This window comes from Rhinoraja longicauda, chromosome 7, assembly GCF_053455715.1.
Source record: "Rhinoraja longicauda isolate Sanriku21f chromosome 7, sRhiLon1.1, whole genome shotgun sequence".
In the NCBI taxonomy this organism is placed as follows: Eukaryota; Metazoa; Chordata; class Chondrichthyes; order Rajiformes; family Arhynchobatidae; genus Rhinoraja; species Rhinoraja longicauda.
The window spans coordinates 69224210-69246664 of record NC_135959.1 but is presented as its reverse complement, the minus strand read 5'-3'; the positions used below and the strand labels follow the sequence as shown (position 1 = coordinate 69246664).

At 43.8% G+C, this 22455-nt stretch overlaps 1 protein-coding gene across 1 annotated transcript in view; it reads right to left on the bottom strand.

The window, feature by feature from the left end:
- Positions 1 to 22455, bottom strand: part of LOC144595370 (ETS-related transcription factor Elf-1-like) — a 126932-nt gene that overhangs the window by 79761 nt on the left and 24716 nt on the right. The window contains exon 2 of the mRNA XM_078402811.1: positions 7566 to 7931. Within this exon, the coding sequence (XP_078258937.1) occupies positions 7566 to 7637 (72 nt within the window). The 5' untranslated portion in view covers positions 7638 to 7931. The remainder of the gene's footprint in view (positions 1 to 7565; positions 7932 to 22455) is intronic.

The following is a 22455-nucleotide window of genomic DNA, read 5'->3' as shown; positions in this document are numbered from 1 at the left end:
AGTTAGATGTGGTCCTTGTGGTTAAAGGGATCAGGGGTATGGAGAGAAGGCAGGTACGGGATACTGAGTTGGATGATCAGCCGTGATCATATCGAATGGCGGTGCAGGCTCAAAGGGCCGAATGGCCTACTCCTGCACCTATTTTCTATGTTTCTATGTCATTGGGAGGTAGTGCAGGAGCAACGATCTCCAATGGGGTTCCTTCTTTTTGCTTGGTGGGGTAGGCTGGAGGATTGAGGGGTGCTGTTGAAGTAGTCAACGGCAAAGATACTAGAGTAACAAGATAAACCACTCGATCCTACAAACCGGTGCCATGTCACGGCGCCATTTTAGTAGGCAGAAACTTGCAGAAACATTTCCAAAGAAAAATAACAAAAATCTGTGAATTGATAGATGAGATATATTCTGCATTTTAATGGTATCATCACACATACTGTTCCCCCACAACACTGATTACACTGCGAGAGGCATAGCGAACGGCTGGTTTTGCCTACTAAAATGGTGGATGTTACACTCCTTTGTGTACTACACTTCAGTACAGGCGATTTCAACGGAGTGGTCCATCTTGTTCCTCTAGCATCTTTGGTCAACGGGAGTAAATGCAATATATCTTATGTACAATGTACACCGCAGCCACAATGCACCTGCTGCACAGTGAATGTCTAGCTGGGACAATGGAAAGTGTGACAGCTATGTGGGCTGCCTTGGCCTCTCGAGTGCTGTTGGCTCCGCACGCATGCAGTCAGGGGGAGAGCGTTCCATCGCACTCCTGACCTGCGTTTTCCGGATAACGGATAGGGTTTGGTTTTGAGAAGTGACGCATTCAGCACGGGCTATAAAGTCTCTAATCGGCTTCTGGAGCCACAATACTCTCACATTTCGGAGGACCTAACATGGTCCAATAACACTGTTGCGCAGGTCAAGAAGGCGCAGCAACGACTGTTCTACCTAAGAACACTGAAGAAGTCTGGTCTACCCCAACAGCTGCTGACGACCTTCTACCGCTGCACCATAGAGAGCATCCTAACGCATGGCATCGCTGTGTGGTATCTCAGCTGCACGAAAGGAGAGAGGAAAGCTCTTCAGCGGGTAGTCCATCGAGCTCAGAGGACCATCGGAACACAGCTACCAGCCTTGGAGGGCATCTACAACACACGATGCCTCAGAAAAGCCACCAGCATCCACAAAGACTCTTCACACCCCTGCAACAGTCTGTTCGAACCTCTACCATCGGGCAGACGCTACAAGGCCTTCTACGCCTGCACCTCCAGACTCAGGAACAGCTTCATCCCCAGGGCCATAGCTGCTATGAACCGGTCCTGCTGAGCCGGATGGTCACATCGCACAGTGAACCGGCACAGACCTACTTGCACTTTATTCTGTTTTAAAACTGTTCTAATTTGTTTTATTGGGTTGTTTAAATTAATACTGACTAGCTAATTGATTTATTGCATCGTATGGGAGGCGCATTCCCAATCTCGTTGTACCCCTGTACAATGACAATAAAGATATATTGTATTGTATTGTATCGTAAGAAGGAATCTTGACCCGAAACGCCAGGCATTCCTTCCCTGCAGAGATGCTGCCTGTCCCGCTGAGTGACTCCAGCATTTTGTGTCTATCTCCGTGAGAGGTCCAAACAAATTTGTGGTCAGTGGTGACTCCCGCAACCCCCCCCCCCCCTCCCCCCCCCCCCCCCCCCCCCGATGTTGATGGTGGGCAGGTGGTTAGATTCTATCATGTTAGAGATCATCACTTCCTGACACATTTGAGGCGAGACTCTATGTGGCACATCATTCTATGACTGAACATTAACTGAGAGAGCATGTTGCTAAACTTTCGTCGAAGAGAGGGGGAGAACTTCTTCAAAGTAGACATACCTTGAGGAGAATTCGCAGTGAAGCAGAAAGATGTGTAGGAAAAAAGTAGACAGTCCCTGCTTTCCCTCTCTATCCCCTCCCCCTTCCCAGTTCTCCCACTAGTCTTCCTGTCTCCGACTACATCCTATCTTTGTCCCGCCCCCTCCCCTGACATCAGTCTGAAGAAGGGTCTCGACCCGAAACGTCACCCATTCCTTCTCTCCCGAAATGCTGCCTGACCTGCTGAGTTACTCCAGCAGTTGGTGGATTATTGATCTCCAGCAAGCACTGCCAATTTCCTTTGTCTAAGCCAGCACTGAAATCTGTGGAGTATTTTCCATTTGATGCCCTTAGCCTTCAATTTTCTCAAGGCATTTTTTTTGTTCAATACTTTATCACTGGAGTAGGCATTGGTGGTTACGTGACATTTTTTAATTGAATTAGCACAGTTCAGTTTCAGTTTAGTTTATTGTCAAGTGCACTGAGGTGCAGTGAAAAGCATTTGTTGCATGCTAACCAGTCAGCGGAAAGACAATACATGATTACAATCGATCCATTTACAGTGTATCATCACATGGTAAGGGAATAACATTTAGTGCAAGATAAAGCCAGTAAAGTCCAATCAAAGATAGTCCGAGGGTCACCGATGAGGTAGATAGTAGTTCAGCACTGCTCTCTGGTTATAGACAATAGACAATAGACAATAGGTGCAGGAGTAGGCCATTCAGCCCTTCGAGCCAGCACCGCCATTCAATGCGATCATGGCTGATCACTCTCAATCAGTACCCCGTTCCTGCCTTTTCCCCATACCCCCTCACTCCGCTATCCTTAAGAGCTCTATCCAGTTATGGTATGTGTTGTGATATTGCAGGGACTACTTTTTTGTATCACAAGGACTACTTTGTTTGCCTGTGTAGTAATGCCTATATAAGAGAATGAGGTGATTAGGCGGCCACTCTGGTTCCAGGTGGCCACGGAATAAACAGCCTGGAGTTAAGCTCCACCATGATAACTTTTTAAACACGTGTACTCGTGGTCCATCCAGAGTCTCAACAACGGTACAACAGATACCGGACCACGAAGTACAACATGGTGGCAGCGGTTTGGTGATTAGCCTAGAAAGGTAAAACGAAAAGAGCCCAAGCAGAAAAGGTTAAAAAAAAAAAATTTAAAATTTAAAAATAGAGCCCTAAAGGAAAAAAAAAAGTTTCCAGCTCGGTAAGGGATGCTAGGATTGCAACTCGACAGGGCCATTGTATGTTGGTATAGTTACCTGATCGGAGTTGCCGACATGACGCTGCATGACCTGTGCAGGCCCGCGTTTGGAAACCTGCGACTGCTTCTCGGTGAGCCCGACACCCGCGGAGGATTGAGCGACCACACGGAGATGAGTGACCACACGGAGATGAGTGACCTCCTGCTGAGGAGTGACCACCCACTGGGGAGTGACCACCATGAAGGCGCAAAAAGCAATTGTGTTTTAGTTGTGTTTGTTAAATATATTTTAGCCCTAGAAAGATAAAGGAAAAACCCAAGCAAACAAAAGTAGACAAAACAAAGATTTTATATAAGACAAGATGGATGTTGTGATATTGCAGGGACTACTTTGTTGTATCACAAGGACTACTTTGTTTGCCTGTGTAGTAACGTGTATATAAGAGAATGAGGTGATTAGGTGGCCACTCTGGTTCCAGGTGGCCACGGAATAAACAGCCTGGATTTAAGCTCCAGCATTATAACCTTTTACACACGTGTACTTGTGGTCCGTCCAGAGTCTCAACAAAAGTACAACAGATACCGGACCACAAAGTACAACAGTAGGATGATTCAGTTGTCTGATAATAGCTGGGAAGAAACTGTCCCTGAATCTGGAGGCGTACATTTTCACATTTCTATACCTTTTGCATGATGGGAGAAGGGAGAAGAGGGAGTGGCCAGGGTGCGACTCGTCCTTGATTATGCTGCTGGCCTTGTCGGGGCAGCGTGAGGAATAAATGGAGTCAATGGAAGGGAGGTTGGTTTGTGTGATGGTCAGGGCTGCGTCTTTTCTTGTGGATATTGGATGGAGCTGTTCCCAAACCAGCTATTAAAGCAACAAGCACACAATGAATTTGTGGTCATTTAGAGCTAAAGGAAATTTACCAATTTATTGATAAAACATCTTCATTTCAATATTTCATTTCAGGTCTTGAGAAATTGCAGCTTATTCTGCCAACCAAGGGAATTTGTTGGAGGTTCCACATAATCACTGATTTCATTTTACTTCTGATAAAATAACAACAACTCACAATTCTAAGGTAGCGTGTCAAAAGTTAAACATCCCTAGGCAATTCTACTTCGTAAAAATTGACATGCAGCCAAAAGATTCTATCAAACAGTGGCATCCTAAAGAAAAGAGAAGTGATTGAGAGATTTATAGCAGGCTTTTCAGTGCTGAAGCTCTAGATCTTAGCCAATCTGTTCTGGCAAACAACCAGGACAGTTTACCAGAAAAGTGGCTGTTTAAATCATCTGTGTTAAATAGAGGCAAGTAGGTCTGTTGTGTAGGGAAATAACTGCAGATGCTGGTACAAATCGAAGGTATCACAAAATGCTGGAGTAACTCAGCAGGTCAGGCAACATCTCTGGAGAGAAGGAATGTGTGACGTTTCGGGTCGAGACCCTTCTTCAGACTTACAGCTCAGTGGTATGAACATTGACTTCTCTAACTTTAGATAGTTCCTCTATCCCTCCCTTCCCCTCCCCCTTCCCAGTTCTCCCACTGTCTTCCTGTCTCCACCTATATCCTTTCTTTGTCCCGCCCCCCCCCGACATCAGTCTGAAGAAGGGTCTTGACCCGAAACGTCACACATTCCTTCTCTCCAGAGATGCTGCCTGACCTGCTGAGTTACTCCAGCATTTTGTGTCGACCTTCTAGGTCTGTTGATCATCTCTCCTCCCTCTATGATCAGTCAGATGGCCACAAAAACCTGGAGTAACTCAGCAGGACAGGCAGCATCTCTGGAGAGAAGTGATGGGTGACGTTTTGGGTCGAGACCCTTCTTCAGACCGGTTAGGGATAAGGCAAGCGAGAAATATAGAATGGTGATGTGGAGAGATAAAGAACAATGAATGAAAGATATGCCAAAAAAGTAACGAGGATAAAGGAAACAAGCCATTGTTAGAGACTCCTCCACACTCACCACATTCAAAACTTCGCTGAAGTCTCACCTGTTCAGTACTGCCTTCAACCACTGAAGGTCACCTCACCTTCTGTCTCCTTTCTCTGTTCGTTTATTTATTTACTTATTTATCTATTTATTAATTTCCCTATGTTCTCTAAATCTCTGTAAAGCGTCTTTGAGTATATGAAAAGCGCTATATAAATAAAATACATTATTATTATTATTATTATTGTTAGCAGTTTGGTAGATTAAAACGAGAAGCTCGTGCGACTTGGGTGGGGGAGGGATAGAGAGAGAGAGAGGGGGAATGCAGGGGCTACCTGAAGTGAGAGAAATCAATATTCATACCACTGGGCTGTAGGTTTAAACCAGCATCTGTAGTTCCTTCCTACACATCAGTCAGATAGCTGCAGCACATAGGTCATAACACAAAGGTCATAGACTGTTCTAATCATGGACTGCCTTTAAAGCACATCAAATCAAATGTTGTAATGTTTTTCATTGAACACAAATACATTAACAAACCACTAAACACAGATTTAAACTTTCCTGAAGAACCAGCGAGGAACCTTTGAACGGTGAGGAAGTTCTGAACTGCCGTGGACAGCCTGTTAGGAGGGTGGAATATTATTGAATGTTAAATATTGATATGCTAGATTTTAAAAGTACCGGAACCTAAGGCAAGAGTTGGATTGTCAGAAGATCAGAAGCCTTCCCAGATCTCCCTCGATCTTCCTGTCTCCACCTATATCCTTCCTTTGTCCCGCCCCCCTGACATCAGTCTGAAGAAGGGTCTCGACCAGAAACGTCACCCATTCCTTCTCTCCTGAGATGCTGCCTGACCTGCTGAGTTACTCCAGCATTTTGTGAATAAATACCTTCGATTTGTACCAGCATCTGCAGTTCTTTTCTTATATTATAGATACAGGCATGATAATCCAAATGTCATTTGGGATTGTAGGATTGCGAGGTTTCATTAAAGAAATAAATATTCTTAAATTACACAGTGGCGTAGTGGTAGAGTTGCTGCCTTGCAGTGCCAGAGACCAGGGTTCTATCCTGACTACGTGTGCTTGTCTGTACAGAGTTTGTACGTTCTCCCTGTAACCTGTACGTTTCTCCGAGATCCTCGGTTTCCTCCTCAGTTGCACTCCAAAGACACACAGGTTTGTAGGTTGATTGGCTTGGTATGAATGTAAAATGTCCCCTAGTGTTTGTCGGATAGTGTTAATGTGCGGGGATTACGGGTCGGCGTGGACTCGGTGGGTTGAAGGGATTTTTTCAGCGCGGTATCTCTAAACTAAACTAAACAAATCTATGATGATTGGAAGATAATTTAAATTCAATTCTACCTCAAATATCCAAGTTTAGGGATAATTCCTTTTAGTCAGTGAATTGAGTGGAGACACCTGACCCAACTTCATATCCATTAAACACTAAAAGAATTCCAATGTTAAATCAATATCGAGCAACATGTCACCATTGACTTCTCTTGACTTCAGGTAGTCCCTGCTTTCCCTCTCTATCCCCTCCCCCTTCCCAGTTTTCCCACTGGTCTTCCTGTCTCCTACTACATCCTATCTTTGTCCCGCCCCCCTCCCCTGACATCAGTCTGAAGAAGGGTCTCGACCCGAAACATCACCCATTCCTTCTCTCCCGAGATGTTGCCTGACCTGCTGAATTACTCCAGCCTTTTGTGTCTACCTTTAGTCAACAGTTGAAGTAGGTGTTTTTTCTGCAGGCTGCCTTCCCATGTGAGGAGACAGGCAAGGCAGCACTGGGATCAGATGTCAGTGAAATTATCTGCACCATTAATGCCAGGCTAGGGGGTAGATACACAACGAGGTGAATGCAGAACACCTGAAGGAGTGAATAGGGTCTCGACTCAAAACATCACCCATTCCTGTGATCCAGAGATGCTGCCTGTCCCGCTGGGGAGCTACTCCAGCATTGTGTGTCTACCTGAAGGAGTGAGACTATGCTGCTCCAGAAAATCTCAAATGAACAAATATTTTCAGTCAAATTAAGATTTCACTTCACTTAATGTGTAGCACGTGTAAGTGCAATGCCACAGTATGGTGGACTTGATCATGGGCGTATTATTCGTTGCACATGGAGTCTGAGAAAACCTCAAATAAATCAGAAACACCTTTTGAGAGTTCTTGATGAGCATTGCTCTGCACACCGTGAGTTAATTTACTACTGTGCAGCTGCATAACCATCATAAAAGCTTCAGTAAAATTCATTGTGATTCAATTCAAGGGAGGGATGTGGAGCACGAGAAATAATATGCATTTCACAACGCAGGTCTGGGCAAATGCAGACTAACTGGTTGACAAGAGCTGACCGATTTCATTCTGATGCAACACACACACTAATCTACAGCCTGGAGTCTGGGATTCCTGTAAATTTCCAGCAACAACTACAAGTTACTGATGTACGGAAAGTAAGTCCATTAAATATTTACCAAGGAAAATATTTTCTTACTGTTCGAGGTATTCTGCAGACAATCTTTACTGCCTATGTGTGGAGAACATCTTACCTCCTGGGCACTTTCCATGTCATTACTTGCAAACTCAAACACAAGTTCATTTTGCTCGACTGCTGTGGCCATGGCAGTACATTCCTTGTGCCACAGCGATAGATGAGTTGGTCCACTTGAGATTGGAAAAGGTCCTTCTCATCACAGTATATTGGTAGCCATCAAACTACAAATACTTCAGTTCATAGCTGGCCGTAGGTACCGAGCTTAAATGGAAGCTTAGAGAGTTGGTACGAGTCCCAAATAAAACGAGCTTCCAAAGCAGCGAAGAGGGTTTCGAAACTTCGGGTGTGAAAGCAGAGAGTTCCTGTCCTGGATCCTGTTTCCACAGTCAAATGTTTCCTGTCCAGTCCAAGTTGTTCTATTCTGGAAAAAAAAAAGGGATTCTGTCATTAAAGCAAGTTTTGAATGGAACAAAGGTTTAGAATATCTATGAATCACACAATACCTGATGGTTTCCTCTCATTTAAAGTTTGTGGTGAAATATCCCCGGAGCTTTTCGACTGCTGATTCACAAATGTTGGCTCAAAGTACTATGTACACAGCCGTTACAATATTAATAACAGTAAACTTTTCCCAACGTGCCATTCAGTGTGAGCTGTCTTGTCCAACAACTGATAACAGGATGATTTATAAGAAAGACCCTTTTATGGGAATCCTTTCAAATGTCCCAAAACGTTTTCATGGGATTTCGTGTTGACAAAATTACCTTTATCTGTTTTCTGCTGATTCCTTATCTCAGCTACAACCTTGCAAGGAACAGGAAGGAAACAGCATCGACCGCGTCATGGCAAACTAGAAACTGCAAACAAACGCTCTCTGTAGTCTTGCATGAGAAATACAAGGCACTGGTTCACAGTGGAAAATAAGTCACTGATTAATTACAGTTCAATTCTTTTAATAACTTTCCTTTGGTGTGAAAGTTTTGGTTGGGGTTGTCCTGAATTGCATTCTGTGAAAAGGCCCAACAATTCTCCATGATATTAGATGTTATGCTGTTAACTCAGACAAACATTTAAAGTCACAACATATGAAGCCATTCAACAACTCTGTGACCCTGCAACCTATTAACGTCAACTTATTGTATCTGGTGGGAGAGAGTTGTACCAACTTTACATCTGAATGTATGGAATTTAGGGAGAAATATTTTCTTTGGAAGTGAAAATGTTGCTCCAGGAATGGAAATTGGTCATTGTTAAACCTTATTCAAAACGGTATAAATGTGTAGGAAGGAACCGCAGATGATGGTTTAAACCGAAGATAGACACAAAATGCTGGAGTAACTCAGCGGGACAGGCAGCATCTCTGGAGAGAGGAATGGGTGACATTTCGGATCGAGACAGACCCTTCTATTCAATTTGTATAAGAAAATAACTGCAGATGCTGGTACAAATCGAAGGTATTTATTCACAAAATGCTGGAGTAACTCAGCAGGTCAGGCAGCATCTCGAGAGAGAAGGAATGGGTGACATTTCGGGTCGAGACCCTTCTTCAGACTGAAGAAGGGTCTCGACCCGAAACGTCACCCATTCCTTCTCTCCCGAGATGCTGCCTGACCTGCTGAGTTACTCCAGCATTTTGTGAATAAATACCTTCTATTCCATTTAATGTTCAAATTTTGAAATAACTTTCCTTTGGTCTGGAAGCTTTTGGTCGAGATTGTCCTGAGTTGCATTCTGTGAAAAGGCCCAACAATTCTGTACAAAATGTATGTTTAAAGTGGGTGCAATTATATAAAGACCTAGTGCTTCACAGATACATATCCTAGAAGCTGGCATATAAGACTGCTTAGTTTAGTTTAGTTTGCAGGTACAGTGCGGAAACAGGCCCTTTGGCCCACCGAACCCACGCTGACCACTACTTTGGCACTATCCTGCACACAGGATTTATACCGTTTACCACTGAAGCCAATTAACCTGCTAACCTGTATGTCTTTGGAGTGTGGGAGGAAACTGGAGCACCCGGGGGAAACCCATGCGGTCATGGGGAGAATGTACAACCTCCGTAGAGGCAGCACCCTTAGGCAGGGTCGAACCCGGGTCACTGACGCTATAAGGCAGCAACTTTACCGCTGCGCCACCGTGCCGTCCCCTTGATAATAAATAAATAAATAAATATGACCCCAGGCATTATGAATATAAGCGTCGGGTACCAAAGTATGGAAGTTATGGTCAATATTTATAAATCTCTTTTTAGACTTTAGGTGGCATACCATCTCCAATTCCGGGGCTCTTTAATTCAAGGGAGATGTGAAGAGCCTGGTGGGTGGCAGTGGATGTAAGGTTGAATGATATTGAGAATGAGGGATTCAGTGAGATGGAAATACCCGGTCAAACTGGGATTGGTTCTCCTGGAGCAGAAAAGGTCAAGAGTTGATTTAAGCGAGGAGATGAATACAAGGAACTGATTAAACATCTCTGACCTCACACATTAACTCCTCGCATTTACTTCAAATCAAATGTTTAGCCATGAACACTTGCATGGGCCCCAGCTATTGTGTTGTTTTTGGTTACATTGAATAGACTTTGTTCCAAATGTTCACTTGCACACTCATTCTCCACTACATCATCGACTGCATCGGGCCTGCCTCTACACACATGCCAAACATTGATTTCATCAACTTTATTACTAATTTCCACCCTGCCGTCAAATTCACTTGGACCACCTCTGACACGTCTCTCCCCTTTCCCGATCTCACTGTCTTCATCACAAGAGACAGATTATTGACTGACATCTGCTACCAACCCACCAACTCTTACAGCTGACTTGACTGCACCATCTCCAGCAAGGACACCGTCCCTTACTCTCAATGTCTCAGTTTCTGTCACATCCGCTCCCACAATGAGGTTTTCCACTCTCGGACATCCAAGATGTCCTCTTTCTACAGTAAACATGGTTTCCCCTGCTGTTACAGATAGAGCCCTCACCCATGTCTCCTCTGTGTCCCATAATTCTGTTCTTACTCCCCCACCTCCCAGTTGGAACAAGGGTAGAGTTCCCCTGGTCGTCAGCTTTCACCTGACCCGCCTCCTCATCCAAAGTCATCATTCTCCGACACCTCCGCCATCTTCAACGTGGTCCCACCACCAGTTACATCTTCCCATCCCTACCTCTTTCCACTCTCTGCAGAGATCACAACTGATTTGCTCTTCGCTTCTCACCCAATCTAACCCTTCTGCAGGCACTTTCCTTTGAACTGCAGGGTGCAACACCTGTCCCTACACCTCCACCCACTCTTCCACCCTCCTGCGGCCTCCTGTAAGTCAGCAAGGCCAAGCGTAGACTAGGCAATGGTGTTGCTGAACACTCAAGGGCTGCACAGTGGTGCAGTGGTGGAGTTGCTGCCTTACAGTGCTTGCAGCGCCAGAGACCCGGGTTTGATCCTGACTACGGGTGCTGTCTGTACGGAGTTTGTACGTTCTCCCCGTGACCGTGTGGGTTTTCTACGAGATCTTCGGTTTCCTCCAACACTCCAAAGACGTACCGGTTTGTAGGTTAATTGGCTTGGTATAACTGTAAATTATCCCGTGTGTGTGTAGGGTTGCGTTAATGCGTGGGGATCGCTGTTCGGGACAGACTCAGTGGGCTGAAGGGCCTGTTTCCATGCTGTATCTCTAAACTAAACTAAACTAAACTTGTGCTCGGTCTGCTAAGGCCTGCTGGAATTCTCAGTTGCAAACCATTTTAACTCCTCGTCCTATTCCCACACCGATCTTCCTGTCCATGGCCTCCTCCATTGACAGAGCGGGACCTCATGCAAACCGGAAGAACAGCACATCAGATTCTGCTCAGATTAGGTTTAGGTTTATTATTGTCACGTGAAACCAAAGTATAGTAAAAATCTTTGTTGTGCATGCCATCGAATCAGATCAGATAATACTATATGTAAAGTAAATACAATCCAGTCAAACTCAAGTACAATAGGTGGAGCAATAGGGAAGATACACCTCTAGATTCAGGGACCGTTTCTTCCCAGCTGTTATCAGGCAACTGAATCATCCTACCACAACTAGAGAGCAGTCCTGAACTACTATCTACCTCATTGGTGACCCTCGGACTATCTTTGATGGGATTTTACTGGTCATAAACGCTATTCCCTTATCATGTGTCTATACACTATAAGTTGCTCGATTGTAATCATGTATTGTCTTTGTACTGACCGAATAGCACGCAACAAAAGCTTTTCACTGTACCTCGGTACACATGACAATAAACTAAACTGAAACAAAGGGCAGAATATAGTTCTCAGCATTGTAGCGCCGCAGTTCCATAGACAAAATCTATTGTCCGCAATGGAGTTGAGCTGAATGGGACAGCACCTCGGCTTATGGAAGGATCAGAAGCCTGTTAACCGAGGGGAAGAAGCTGTTCCTGAGTGTGGTGGTGCACGATTTCAAGCCTCTGCACCGACAGAAGCAGAGAGAAGAAGTAATAACTGGGGTGAACAAGTCGCTGATTAGGCTGGCTGCTTTTCCAAGGCTGCGTGAAGTTTAGATGGAGTGGAAGGTGGGGAATCTGGTCTGTGTGTTGGACATCTACAACTCTGCAAATCCTTCCAGTCCTGGGCAGGGCTGTTCCTAAACCAAGGTATGATACGACCTGACCGTATGTATGTATGTATGTATGTATGTATGCCTTCTGTGGTGCATCAGTAGAAGTTTGTAAGAGTCATTATTGTGTGAACATTGAATTCTCCAATTTCAAGTAATGTCCTCTCAACCCTCTTTCTCTCTCCGCTACCTCCACCCTCACCCATGTGCACGTGTGCACACATTTCCCCCACCACTCTAGTCACCTGCTCCTTTCATAGAAACATAAAAACATAGAAAATAGGTGCAGGAGTAGGCCATTCGAGCCTGCACCGCCATTCAATATGATCATGGCTGAACCATGGCTGTACCTGCCTTCTCTCCATACCCCCTGATCCCTTTAGCCACAAGGGCCACATCTAACTCCCTCTTAAATATAGCCAATGAATATTTCTTAAATATTAATTTCTTAATTTCTTAATTTTTTTAATTAATAAATTTCTTAAATATTACCCTCTTAAATATTGCCAATAAATATTTCCCTTCCTCTGTGTGGCCATCTCCCAACCCCATCCCATATTTTCCTTTTATACCCCTCTTTCCCCTCCACCCATTTCTCACTCTCCAGCTTTATATTTCACTCCTCATCTTTCCTTATCTGATACCATTTTATCCCTCACCTATGTTGCTTACTCCACACACCTCCACAATCCCTCCCCTGTCACCTGTAAACACCATCGCTTGCCGGGCTTTGCCCCACCCCCACATCTCTTTTCCAGCTTTCTTTCCTTACTCCATCAGTCTGACATGCATTTAGTTTTAGCTTAGAGATACAGCGCAGAAACAGGCCCTTTGGCCCACCGTGTCCGCACCGACCAGCGATCCCCGCGCATTAGCACTATCCTACACGCACGAGGGGCAATTATTTTTACATTCAAACCAAGCCAATTAACCTACAACCCTGTACGTCTTTGGAGTGTGGGAGGAAATCACAGATCTCGGAGGAGCACGTATAAACTCTGTACAGACAGTAGTCGGGGGTCAAACCCTGATCTCTGGCTCTGTAAACGCTCTAAGGCAGCAATTCTACCACTGTGCCACCATGCCGAACCAGTGAATCACAACCCAAAATGTCATTTGTCCAATCCCTCCACAGATGCTGCCTGACCTGCTGAATTCCTCCAGCTGTTTGTTTCTTTGCTCAAGATCCCAGGATCTGCATTTCCTTGTGCTTTCATTAACTATGTTTCTTTTACCTGACTTGTTGACTGTTCCCAGCATTTTCTATTTTCATTTCAGATTTCCAAAAATCCGCAGTTTGTTTTAAATTTTCACTATCCGTCAGAGCACAAGGCAATGATTTGATAAATAGATAGGTTTAGTTTAGTTTAGAGCGTAAAAAACGGCCCTTTGGTCCATCGAGTCCACGCCGACCAGCGATTTTCCATACACTAGTTCTATCCTACGCACTAGGGACAATTTACAGAGGCCAATGAGCCTTCAAACTTGCAAGTCTTTGGAAGGTGAAAGGAACACGGAGCACCGGCAGAAAACCCAAGTAGTCACTGGGAGAAAGGACAAACTCCATACAGACAGCAACTGTAGTCAGGATCCAACCCTGATTTCTGGCACTGTAAAAGCAACAGCCACCTTACCACATAAGGAGAAGCTTCGCAGAGGAGTTGTTAACCAAAAGGTAGATTTAAATAAATTGCATAAACAATCATGACAGGCAGAGTGTTAAAAAACTTCTGCAGGTTGTTTTGATTCGGAAGGTACCGCATGAAAGGATTGTAGATGCTGATCCAATAACTTTTAAAATGTGCACTATAAAGGTAATGACATTTATGAATAAGGAAATGGCGAATGAACGATAGACTAATGACAAAATTGAAGATGGACACAAAAAGTTGGAGTAACTCAGTGGGTCAGACAGCACCTCTGGAGAAAAGCAATAGGTGACTTTTCGTGTCGAGACCTTTCTTCAGACTGAGAGTCAGGGGCGAGCGAAACAAGAGATAATGACAGTGATGCAGAGAGGTATAGAACAAATTAATGAAAGAAATGCAAAAAAGTAATGATGATAATGGAAACAGGCCATTGTTAGCTTAGAGTTATTGGCAGTGGTGTTTGATTCTGTGACTTATAGGTCCACACCACTAATACTAAACAAGAAAAGAGTTGCTTGAATGGGTGCCTCTCACATTGGCTATTTTAATAGAGACAACTCCATCCTCGTTAAGCTTGAGCTCTGAACGAATATATTCACAGAAATTCACAATTCAGTAATGTATAGTAGACAGTGTACCAGTAATTATTTCCCAAGTAAATTACTGGGGTGGGGTTACAGATGGATGGGTGTAACTTTCCCTCAGGCAATCCTTGTGGGACTCACAACTACTTTAAATACCTGTAGATCCACTTAAAAAAAAACGCAATTTTAACAACTCTTGGTGGTGAAGGCTCACACTGAAATCTTGACCTAGGAAAATAACTGCAGATGCTGGTACAAATCGAAGGTGTAGGAAAATCCCCCTTCCCAGTTCTCCCACTGTCTTCCTGTCTCCAACTACATCCTTTCTTTGTCCCGCCCCCCTCCCCTGACATCAGTCTGAAGAAGGGTCTCGACCCGAAACGTCACCCATTCCTTCTCTCCTGAGATGCTGCCTGACCCGCTGAGTTACTCCAGCTTTTTGTGGAATCTTGACTTACTTGATTTAGGATTTACATCATGTGCCTTATGTCTTAGAAGGCATTATATTAATAATGGTATAGATTAGTGCGAGCAGATTTCACCATCAAGAATCTCCCATGTATCTCTCTTTCCTTTTCCAATCGTATTTTCAGTCTCCATTTGATTGGGAACCTCTGGAATGAAGATGGGCACAAAATGGATAATTGCCACCAACTGGGTCACTGCATTAATATCCATTTGACATTGACATCGCCGGTCATTTTTTTTTTAAGAGACTCCTTATACTTTCAGGTAAACCCCACAAAATGCCGGAGTAACTCAGCTGGTCAGGCAGCATCTCTGGAGAGAAGGAATGGGTGACGTTTCTGGTCGAGACCCTTCTGCAGACTGAGAGAAGGGTCCCGACCTGAAACGTCATCCATTGATCAGTCCGAAGAAGGGTCTACGACCCAAAACGTCACCCATTCCTTCTCTCCAAAGTTGCTGCCTGACCCATTGAGTTACTCCAGCATTTTGCGTCTGCCTTCGATTTAAACCAGCATCTGCAGTTTTCTTTCCCTCACACCTTATACTTGCAGAGTGCCTGCCAATTTTATGAGTCAATTAGAACCCATACTGAGTTGTAAGAGACACCTAGGTGTGGTGTTTGCCTCAAAACTCCTTCCACTATACCAAACATTGAGCAGTTTCATCATTAGCCCTTTAAGCAATTGCTTTTGACAACATGACCAAAAATGTTTTTCATGCAATATTCTTATAGAGTTGAGAAGTAATGCTGAGTCCTGCCTTCACTGAATTTGCCTCACAACGCCCTTGCCCCTGCTAGTTTAGTTTTAGTTTAGTTTGGCTTATTGTCTTGTGTACCGAGATACATGATAAGGGAATAGCGTTTAGTGCAAGGCAAAGCCAGTAAAGTCCGATCAAGGATAGTCCGAGGGTCACCAATAAGATAGATAGCAGTCAGGGAATGCTCTCTGGTTGCGGTAGGATGGTTCCGTTGCATGATAACGGCTGGGAATAAACTGTGCCTGATTCTGGAGGTGTGCGTTTTCACACTTCTATACCTTTTGCCCGATGGGAGAGGGGAGAAGAGTGACCAGGATGCGAGCCTCTCTCCCCACCACTGCCTCGGGGATTTGGCATGTCTCACGTTACTAAATTCATCTCCAAGTATGTGTTGAACTTTGTGGGAAAGTGTATTTTTGGAAAATGTAGATGTCTATAATTATGAAGCAATAACTATTGTTCAAAACAGCGGCTTTGAGCTTTTACTGTTCTCAGGAGAAAAAATATAGAAATATTTTAGATTTAGAATTGGGTTTATTAATGTCATGTGCTTTGCTTTACATGTATTTTTTTTTATCAGTGGTAAAAAAAGTTTTTTATTTTTATTTTATTTTATTTTTTTTTTGAAAAGCATATGTACAAATCGAAATAAGAAAAAACACATTTGTTACAAAGTTCTTACATAGCTTCAATTTTTAAATTTTTGAAGAGAGAAAGTAAAAATAAAAATATAAAACTATAAACTTGGGGAGAGAGAGTAAGAGGGTTAAAAAAAAAAAGGATCTAACAATAAAAATTAACGGGAGTAGATCCGGGAGACAAAAACCACAGCTGTACATCCAACCCCCAACTCAAGTTTCAACTTTTTATTTAAATTTTTTTTATTTTAGTCCTGTGCCAAACCCATTTACTTTTCTAAAAATTCAATAAATGGAAACCATATTTTTAAAAATAACTCAGGTTTGTCGATTAAGGCAAATCTTATTTTTTCCAAATGCAGGGTCTCTGTCATTTCCATAGTCCACATTTTAATTGTGGGGGTTATTGGTTTTTTCCAAAATTTAAGTATTAGTTTTTTCGCAGTTATTAGACTGTAATCAAGAAAATGTACCTGACTTACTGTAAAATTTGTAGTATGTTCTGATAATCCTAATATAATTAATTTTGGGTCCATATCTAATTTTTTATTAATAACTTTAGAAACTATTTTAAAAATCTCCAACCAGAAGTTTTGCATTTTTATACAAGTTACGAAAATATGAGTTAAATTAGCTTCTTGAAATTGACATTTATCACAAATAGGAGATACTAGGAAAAATCCTATTTAATTTCGTCTTCGAATAATGTAATCTATGTATTATTTTAAATTGTATTAAGGAATGTCTAGTATTCAATGAACATTGATGTATATGTTGTAAACTTTCATCCCATATATCTTGCATTATAAATTGATTCAATTCGTCCTCCCATGCTCGTCTATAAGATTCTGATGACAGAATGTCAATGTCAAGGAGAATATTGTAAATAAAAGATATTAATTTATTTGAGTTATAATGTCGATTCAGGCATACATCAAGTGTTTCTGGACCTCTAAACTTATATTCTTGCATGTGTGATTTTACATAATCTCTAAGTTGTAAATATCTAAAATAATTATAATTAGGGAAAAAAAGTTTTAATTTGGGAAAAACGAATGTACATATGGTGCAGGATAATAAACTCAATCCACGTCACTTCAATACAGGACATAAGTTTAAGGTGAAGGGGAAAAGATTTAATAGGAATCTGAGGGGTAACTTATTCACACAAAGGGTGGTGGGTGTATGGAACAAACTGCCAGAGGAGGTAGTTGAGGCTGGGACTATCCCATCGTTTAAGAAACAGTTAGAGAGGTACATGGATAGGACAGGGTTGGAGGGATATGGACCAAATGCTGGCAGTGGGACTAGTGTGACATGTTGGCCGTTGTGGGCAAATTGGGCCGAAGGGCATGTTTCCACACTATCACTCTATGACTCTATGACAAGCCTAAAAACTCCCATTGTGTAAAAGATGATAGTCAGTTGCTCGCCAATTTAACTTATTCCACTATTTACTCTTCTTTACTTTTTTTACTTTTGGAGATACAGCACAGAGACAGGCCCTTCGGTCCACGGTGTCAGCTCCGACCAACAATCACCCCGTACACTCGCATTATCCTAGACCCGAGGGATAATTTACTGTTCGATGGAAACTATCAACCTCTCTTTTGAATGCAATCAAAGTTTGAGCTTGCACAGTCCTCTGTGGAAGAGAATTCCACAGGTTCATCATCCTCTGGGAGAGGGCCCAACTCTCTTTTCTAGCTTAAATGGTCTATTTTTTTAATTTTGAGGCTTGGTTCAGCTGGGAACCAATACCTCTCCATTTAACCCATCAAGCCTTGTCAGAATTTATTTTCTTAAATTTCATGGAGTTCACCTTTGTGAATACCTTTACGTATTTCTGGAAATGGAAGGAGATGCAAACTTCTGAACTACTGTAATTACCTTATGAATGATGCATCTAGGTTACTCTTAATGCCACAATTTTGCATCTAAAACTAGACCTGAATGTGCACTGAAATCATCTCAACAAATTTACCATTGTCGATTCTGTTTGTAGAAATGTGGAAAAAAGTGAATGAATCGGGTCATAATAAATCAAGCTTTGCAAGATACTGTCCTAATTTCTATGAACAGGCCCTTCAGCCCACCAAGTCCGCGCCGACCAATGATTGCCCATACACTACTTCCATCCCACACCCTAGGGACAATTCACTAAAGCTGATTAATCTACGAACCTGCACGTCTTTGGAATGTGGGAGGGAACTACAGGTCACTGGGAGAGCGTATAAACTCTGTGCAGACTGCACCCGTGGTCAGGATCAAACCCGGGTCTCTGGTGCTGTGAGACAGCAACTCTACCGCTGCGCCACTCCGCCCATTGGAACCAGCTTGGGATGGACGCAACAGTTGTGCTTCCAGCTTAGTCTGAAGGGAGCATTCAATCTTCCGAACTTCAAGCACCAGTTAAAGATGGCTGGTGATGGTTGCAAACATGACCGGACTTGTCAACATTGCTGTAACCGTTGCTGAAAGTCACCGAGCAAGTTTTATAAGTTCGCAGAAAGCCATGGTAGAATGCAAACGAAAGGACACAAAGTGCTGGAGTAACTCAGCAGGTCAGTCAACCTCTCCGGAGGACATGGATAAGTGGCGTTTCAGGTCGAGACCCTTCTTCAGACTTTGTCATTACTATGTAGAGTTCCCTCTCTGGTGCACTGAATAGATGTTGTGTACAATCAGGTGACATGCAAAATGAAAAATGTGGGAAATTGTAGGACAAATCATTGGTACAGTTTTCAACCCAAATCATTTTGGTACAAAACATTTGTCTGTGTTGTCAGCTGGGAGCTGCCCGTATAGTTGACCGGGAAGTGAATCAGATCAGATAATCACAGTTTTTCATTGTTGCCACAGAAAAGTAGCATAAAAGACAGCTGCCAAGCTAAGAAAAAGATGGAAGGGATTATATGGGGAAGGGGGAGGTGTGGTATGGTACTCACTGTGAGACTCAGCATATCCCAAGCAAAGCCTGGCCTTATTAAGATTCCCACCCCTAATAACCCCCCCCTCCCCCACCCCCCCTCCCTCCCCCCCCTCCCCCACCCCCCCTCCCTCCCCCCCCCCCCCCCCGGTACCTTGATTGACCCCCAAGCTGTTGTAAGGTACAAACTCACAAGACCAGTGGTTAGAGCATCTTACACTGGCGTGCCTGATATGTGGTGACACATGCGTATTGCCAACGTTGTATGCAAAACAAATCTTTTCACTGTACCTAGGTACCCTGGGAACGTTTGACCATAAAGTATCATTCATTCATCCATAGAGGTGTCACAAGGCACCATTGTCCAGCCAATGGACATAGAAGGTAGACACAAAATGCTGGAGTAACCAGGTCAAGCAGCATCTCAGGAGAGAAAGAATGGTGACGTTTCGGGTTGAGACCCTTCTTCAGACTGAAGAAGGGTCTCGACCCGAAACGTCACCATCTTTCTCTCCTGAGATGCTACCTGACCCGCTGAGTTACTCCAGCATTTTGTGTCTACCTTCGATTTGAACCAGCATCTGCAGTTATTTTCTTACATAGCCAGTGGACATAAGTGAGTTTGCCAGAGGCAATGGGAATTATATCAGGTTTCTCTGAGGATCTTTAAGTTCTCATCTCTTGCCGTTGGGCTGCAAAGTTTGGGCCTTTTGATGTACCATGGGTGAAAGAAGCACACAGCAAATGTCCATGTTAAATGTACAACTGGAACTGCTCACCAGGTGCATGAATGATACTGGGCAAATGTAAGGAGGCCATTGGACAACTAGCCTTGAGGGAAAAGTGTCTGTAACTCAACATGGTGCCCTCACCAGTGAATCCAGAGCCAGCAAAGACACAGAAATTATTGAAAAGGATAAATATACTCAAACTTAATTCTTCTTTTCACAACCCACTTCTTCCTCGTTTTTCACACTGTGTCAGGATTGTAGACCAAATTTGCTGATTCTTGGGTTAAATTGAGAGAGGACAAATGGTGAGTTGGCATTTTAAGTATTAACTCGACCAAGTGGACCCGTTGGGCCCAAACCTCTCCTGCATTGGTGCAGCACCCTCTCCTCCCTCTTCCCCCTCCCTCCCCTCCCCCTCCCCCTCCCCTCCCCCTCCCCCCTACCCCCCACTTCCCTTTACCCCTCAACCCCCCCTTGTCCCCACCCTCCTCCCTCCCTCCCCCCCACCTCCCTCCCTCCCTCCCTCCCTCCCTCCCTAGGAGATAGGTTTAAACTTTAAAATGTGAAGAACTTTAAATATATAACACCGATTTCAATAAAACTACTTGCATTATCACTAAAGTGACAATGGTGAGTAAGGTGGGCCTAAAATTGTCGCGCTATCGTGTAGCGTTTTGGCTGAAGTTCAGTCACAAACAAGATAACAAACAAGAGTTTTGGTGTATAGATGGGAATAGAAACTCTCATTTAATCTGCGCCATGGTTTTACACGGAGAGCTGGACTTCCTTGGAGTCAGGAAGCCTGACAGCACCGGAGAGAGGAGGAGCAAAAGATAGACACAAAATGTCGGAGTAACTCAGCAGGACAGGCAGCATCTCTGGATAGAAGGAATGGGTGACGTTTTGGGACGAGACCCTTTGGGACGAGATACGGAAGGGGAAGATGTGAAAACGACAGATCAAAGCAGACGATGATCAAGGAAATGTGGAATGGTTCATTGTTGGCTGAGGGGAAGGTGACAATGAGGCATCCAATCAGTAAAATTAATTAGGAGGACGGTGAAACTAGTCGGAGAACTAGGGTGGGGGAGGGACGGAGAGACAGTGAAAGCAATGGGTTGCTTGAAGTTACAGAAATCAATATTCATACCATTGGGTTGTAAGATGCCCAAGCGAAATAGGAGCTGCGGTCCCTCAAATTTGTGTTTGGCCTCACTCTGACAGTGGAGGAGGCCCAGGACAGAAAGGTCCGTGTTGGAATGGGAAGGGGAGTGTCCAGACACCCCCCCCCCCCCCCCTATACGGACAATCTAATTTCTTCCATAGCCCGTCTCCACTGTAATCTAATTGGAAGCCAAACTTGCCAAACCGGATGGCTCGTGAGTGAGGAAACTAATGGTACCAAAAGACACACACAATAGAGAAAATTTCAATAAAAACTTACAGTTGCATAAGTTTACAGGTAACACGGATGCCGTAAGAGCTTGAATTCTCTCATTCCCTCCTCTCCCTTCTCTCGTCAGGCAGAAGATAAAGAGGCTTGTAAATGTACCACCAAATTCATGAACAGCTTCTTCCTCGCTGTCAACAAACCACTCGCCCTTTGGCCTGGACGACTATCTTGGAGATCACAGATGGATGTAATTGAGAGTGTGTTGACAAGAGTTCAGGACATGCACGTCCCCATTGGAGTGAAGGGCAAGGCAGGCAAACATGAGGATGCCTGGATGATGAGGGAAATTGAGTCTTGGGTCAAGAGTAAGATGGAGGCAACTGTGTGGAGCAAGAGGCAACCATGCCTGACAGGGGAAGTTAGGGATGGAATAAAACTAAAAGAAAAGGTGTATATAATCGCAAAGACTAGCGGGAAGCCAGAGGATTGGGAAACTTTCAAAGGACAACAGGAGGTAACAAAAAGGGCAATACAGGGTGAAAAGATGAAGTAAGCTGGCCAAGAATATAAAGAAGGATAGTAAAAGCTTCTTTAGGTATGTTAAGAGAAAAAGATTAGGAAAGATGAATGTGGGTCCCATGAAGACAGAAACAGGTGAAATTATTATGGGTAACAAGGAAATGGCAGAAGAGTTGAACAAGTACTTTGGTTCTGCCTTCACTAAGGAAGACACAAGCAATCTCCCAGATGTACTAGAGGACAGAGGATCTTGGGAGACAGAGGAACTGAAAGAAATTTGCATTAGGCGAGAAATAATATTGGGTAGACTGATGGGACTGAAGGCTGATAAATCCCCAGGGCCTGATGGTCTGCATCCCAGGGCACTCAAGGAGGTGGCTCTAGAAATCGTGGATGTATTGGTGATCATTTTCCAATTTTCTATAGATTCAGGATCAGTTCCTGTGGATTGGAGGGTAACTAATGTTATCCCACTTTTCAAGAAAAGGAGCGAGAGAGAAAACAATAGACAATAGGTGCAGGAGTAGGCCATTCGGCCCTTCGAGCCAGCACCCCAAACGGGGAATTATAGACCAGCCTGACATCGGTGGTGGGAAAGATGCTGGAGTCAATTATTGCATTTGGATGGCAGTAAAAGGATTGGTCCAATTCAGCATGGATTTATGAAGAG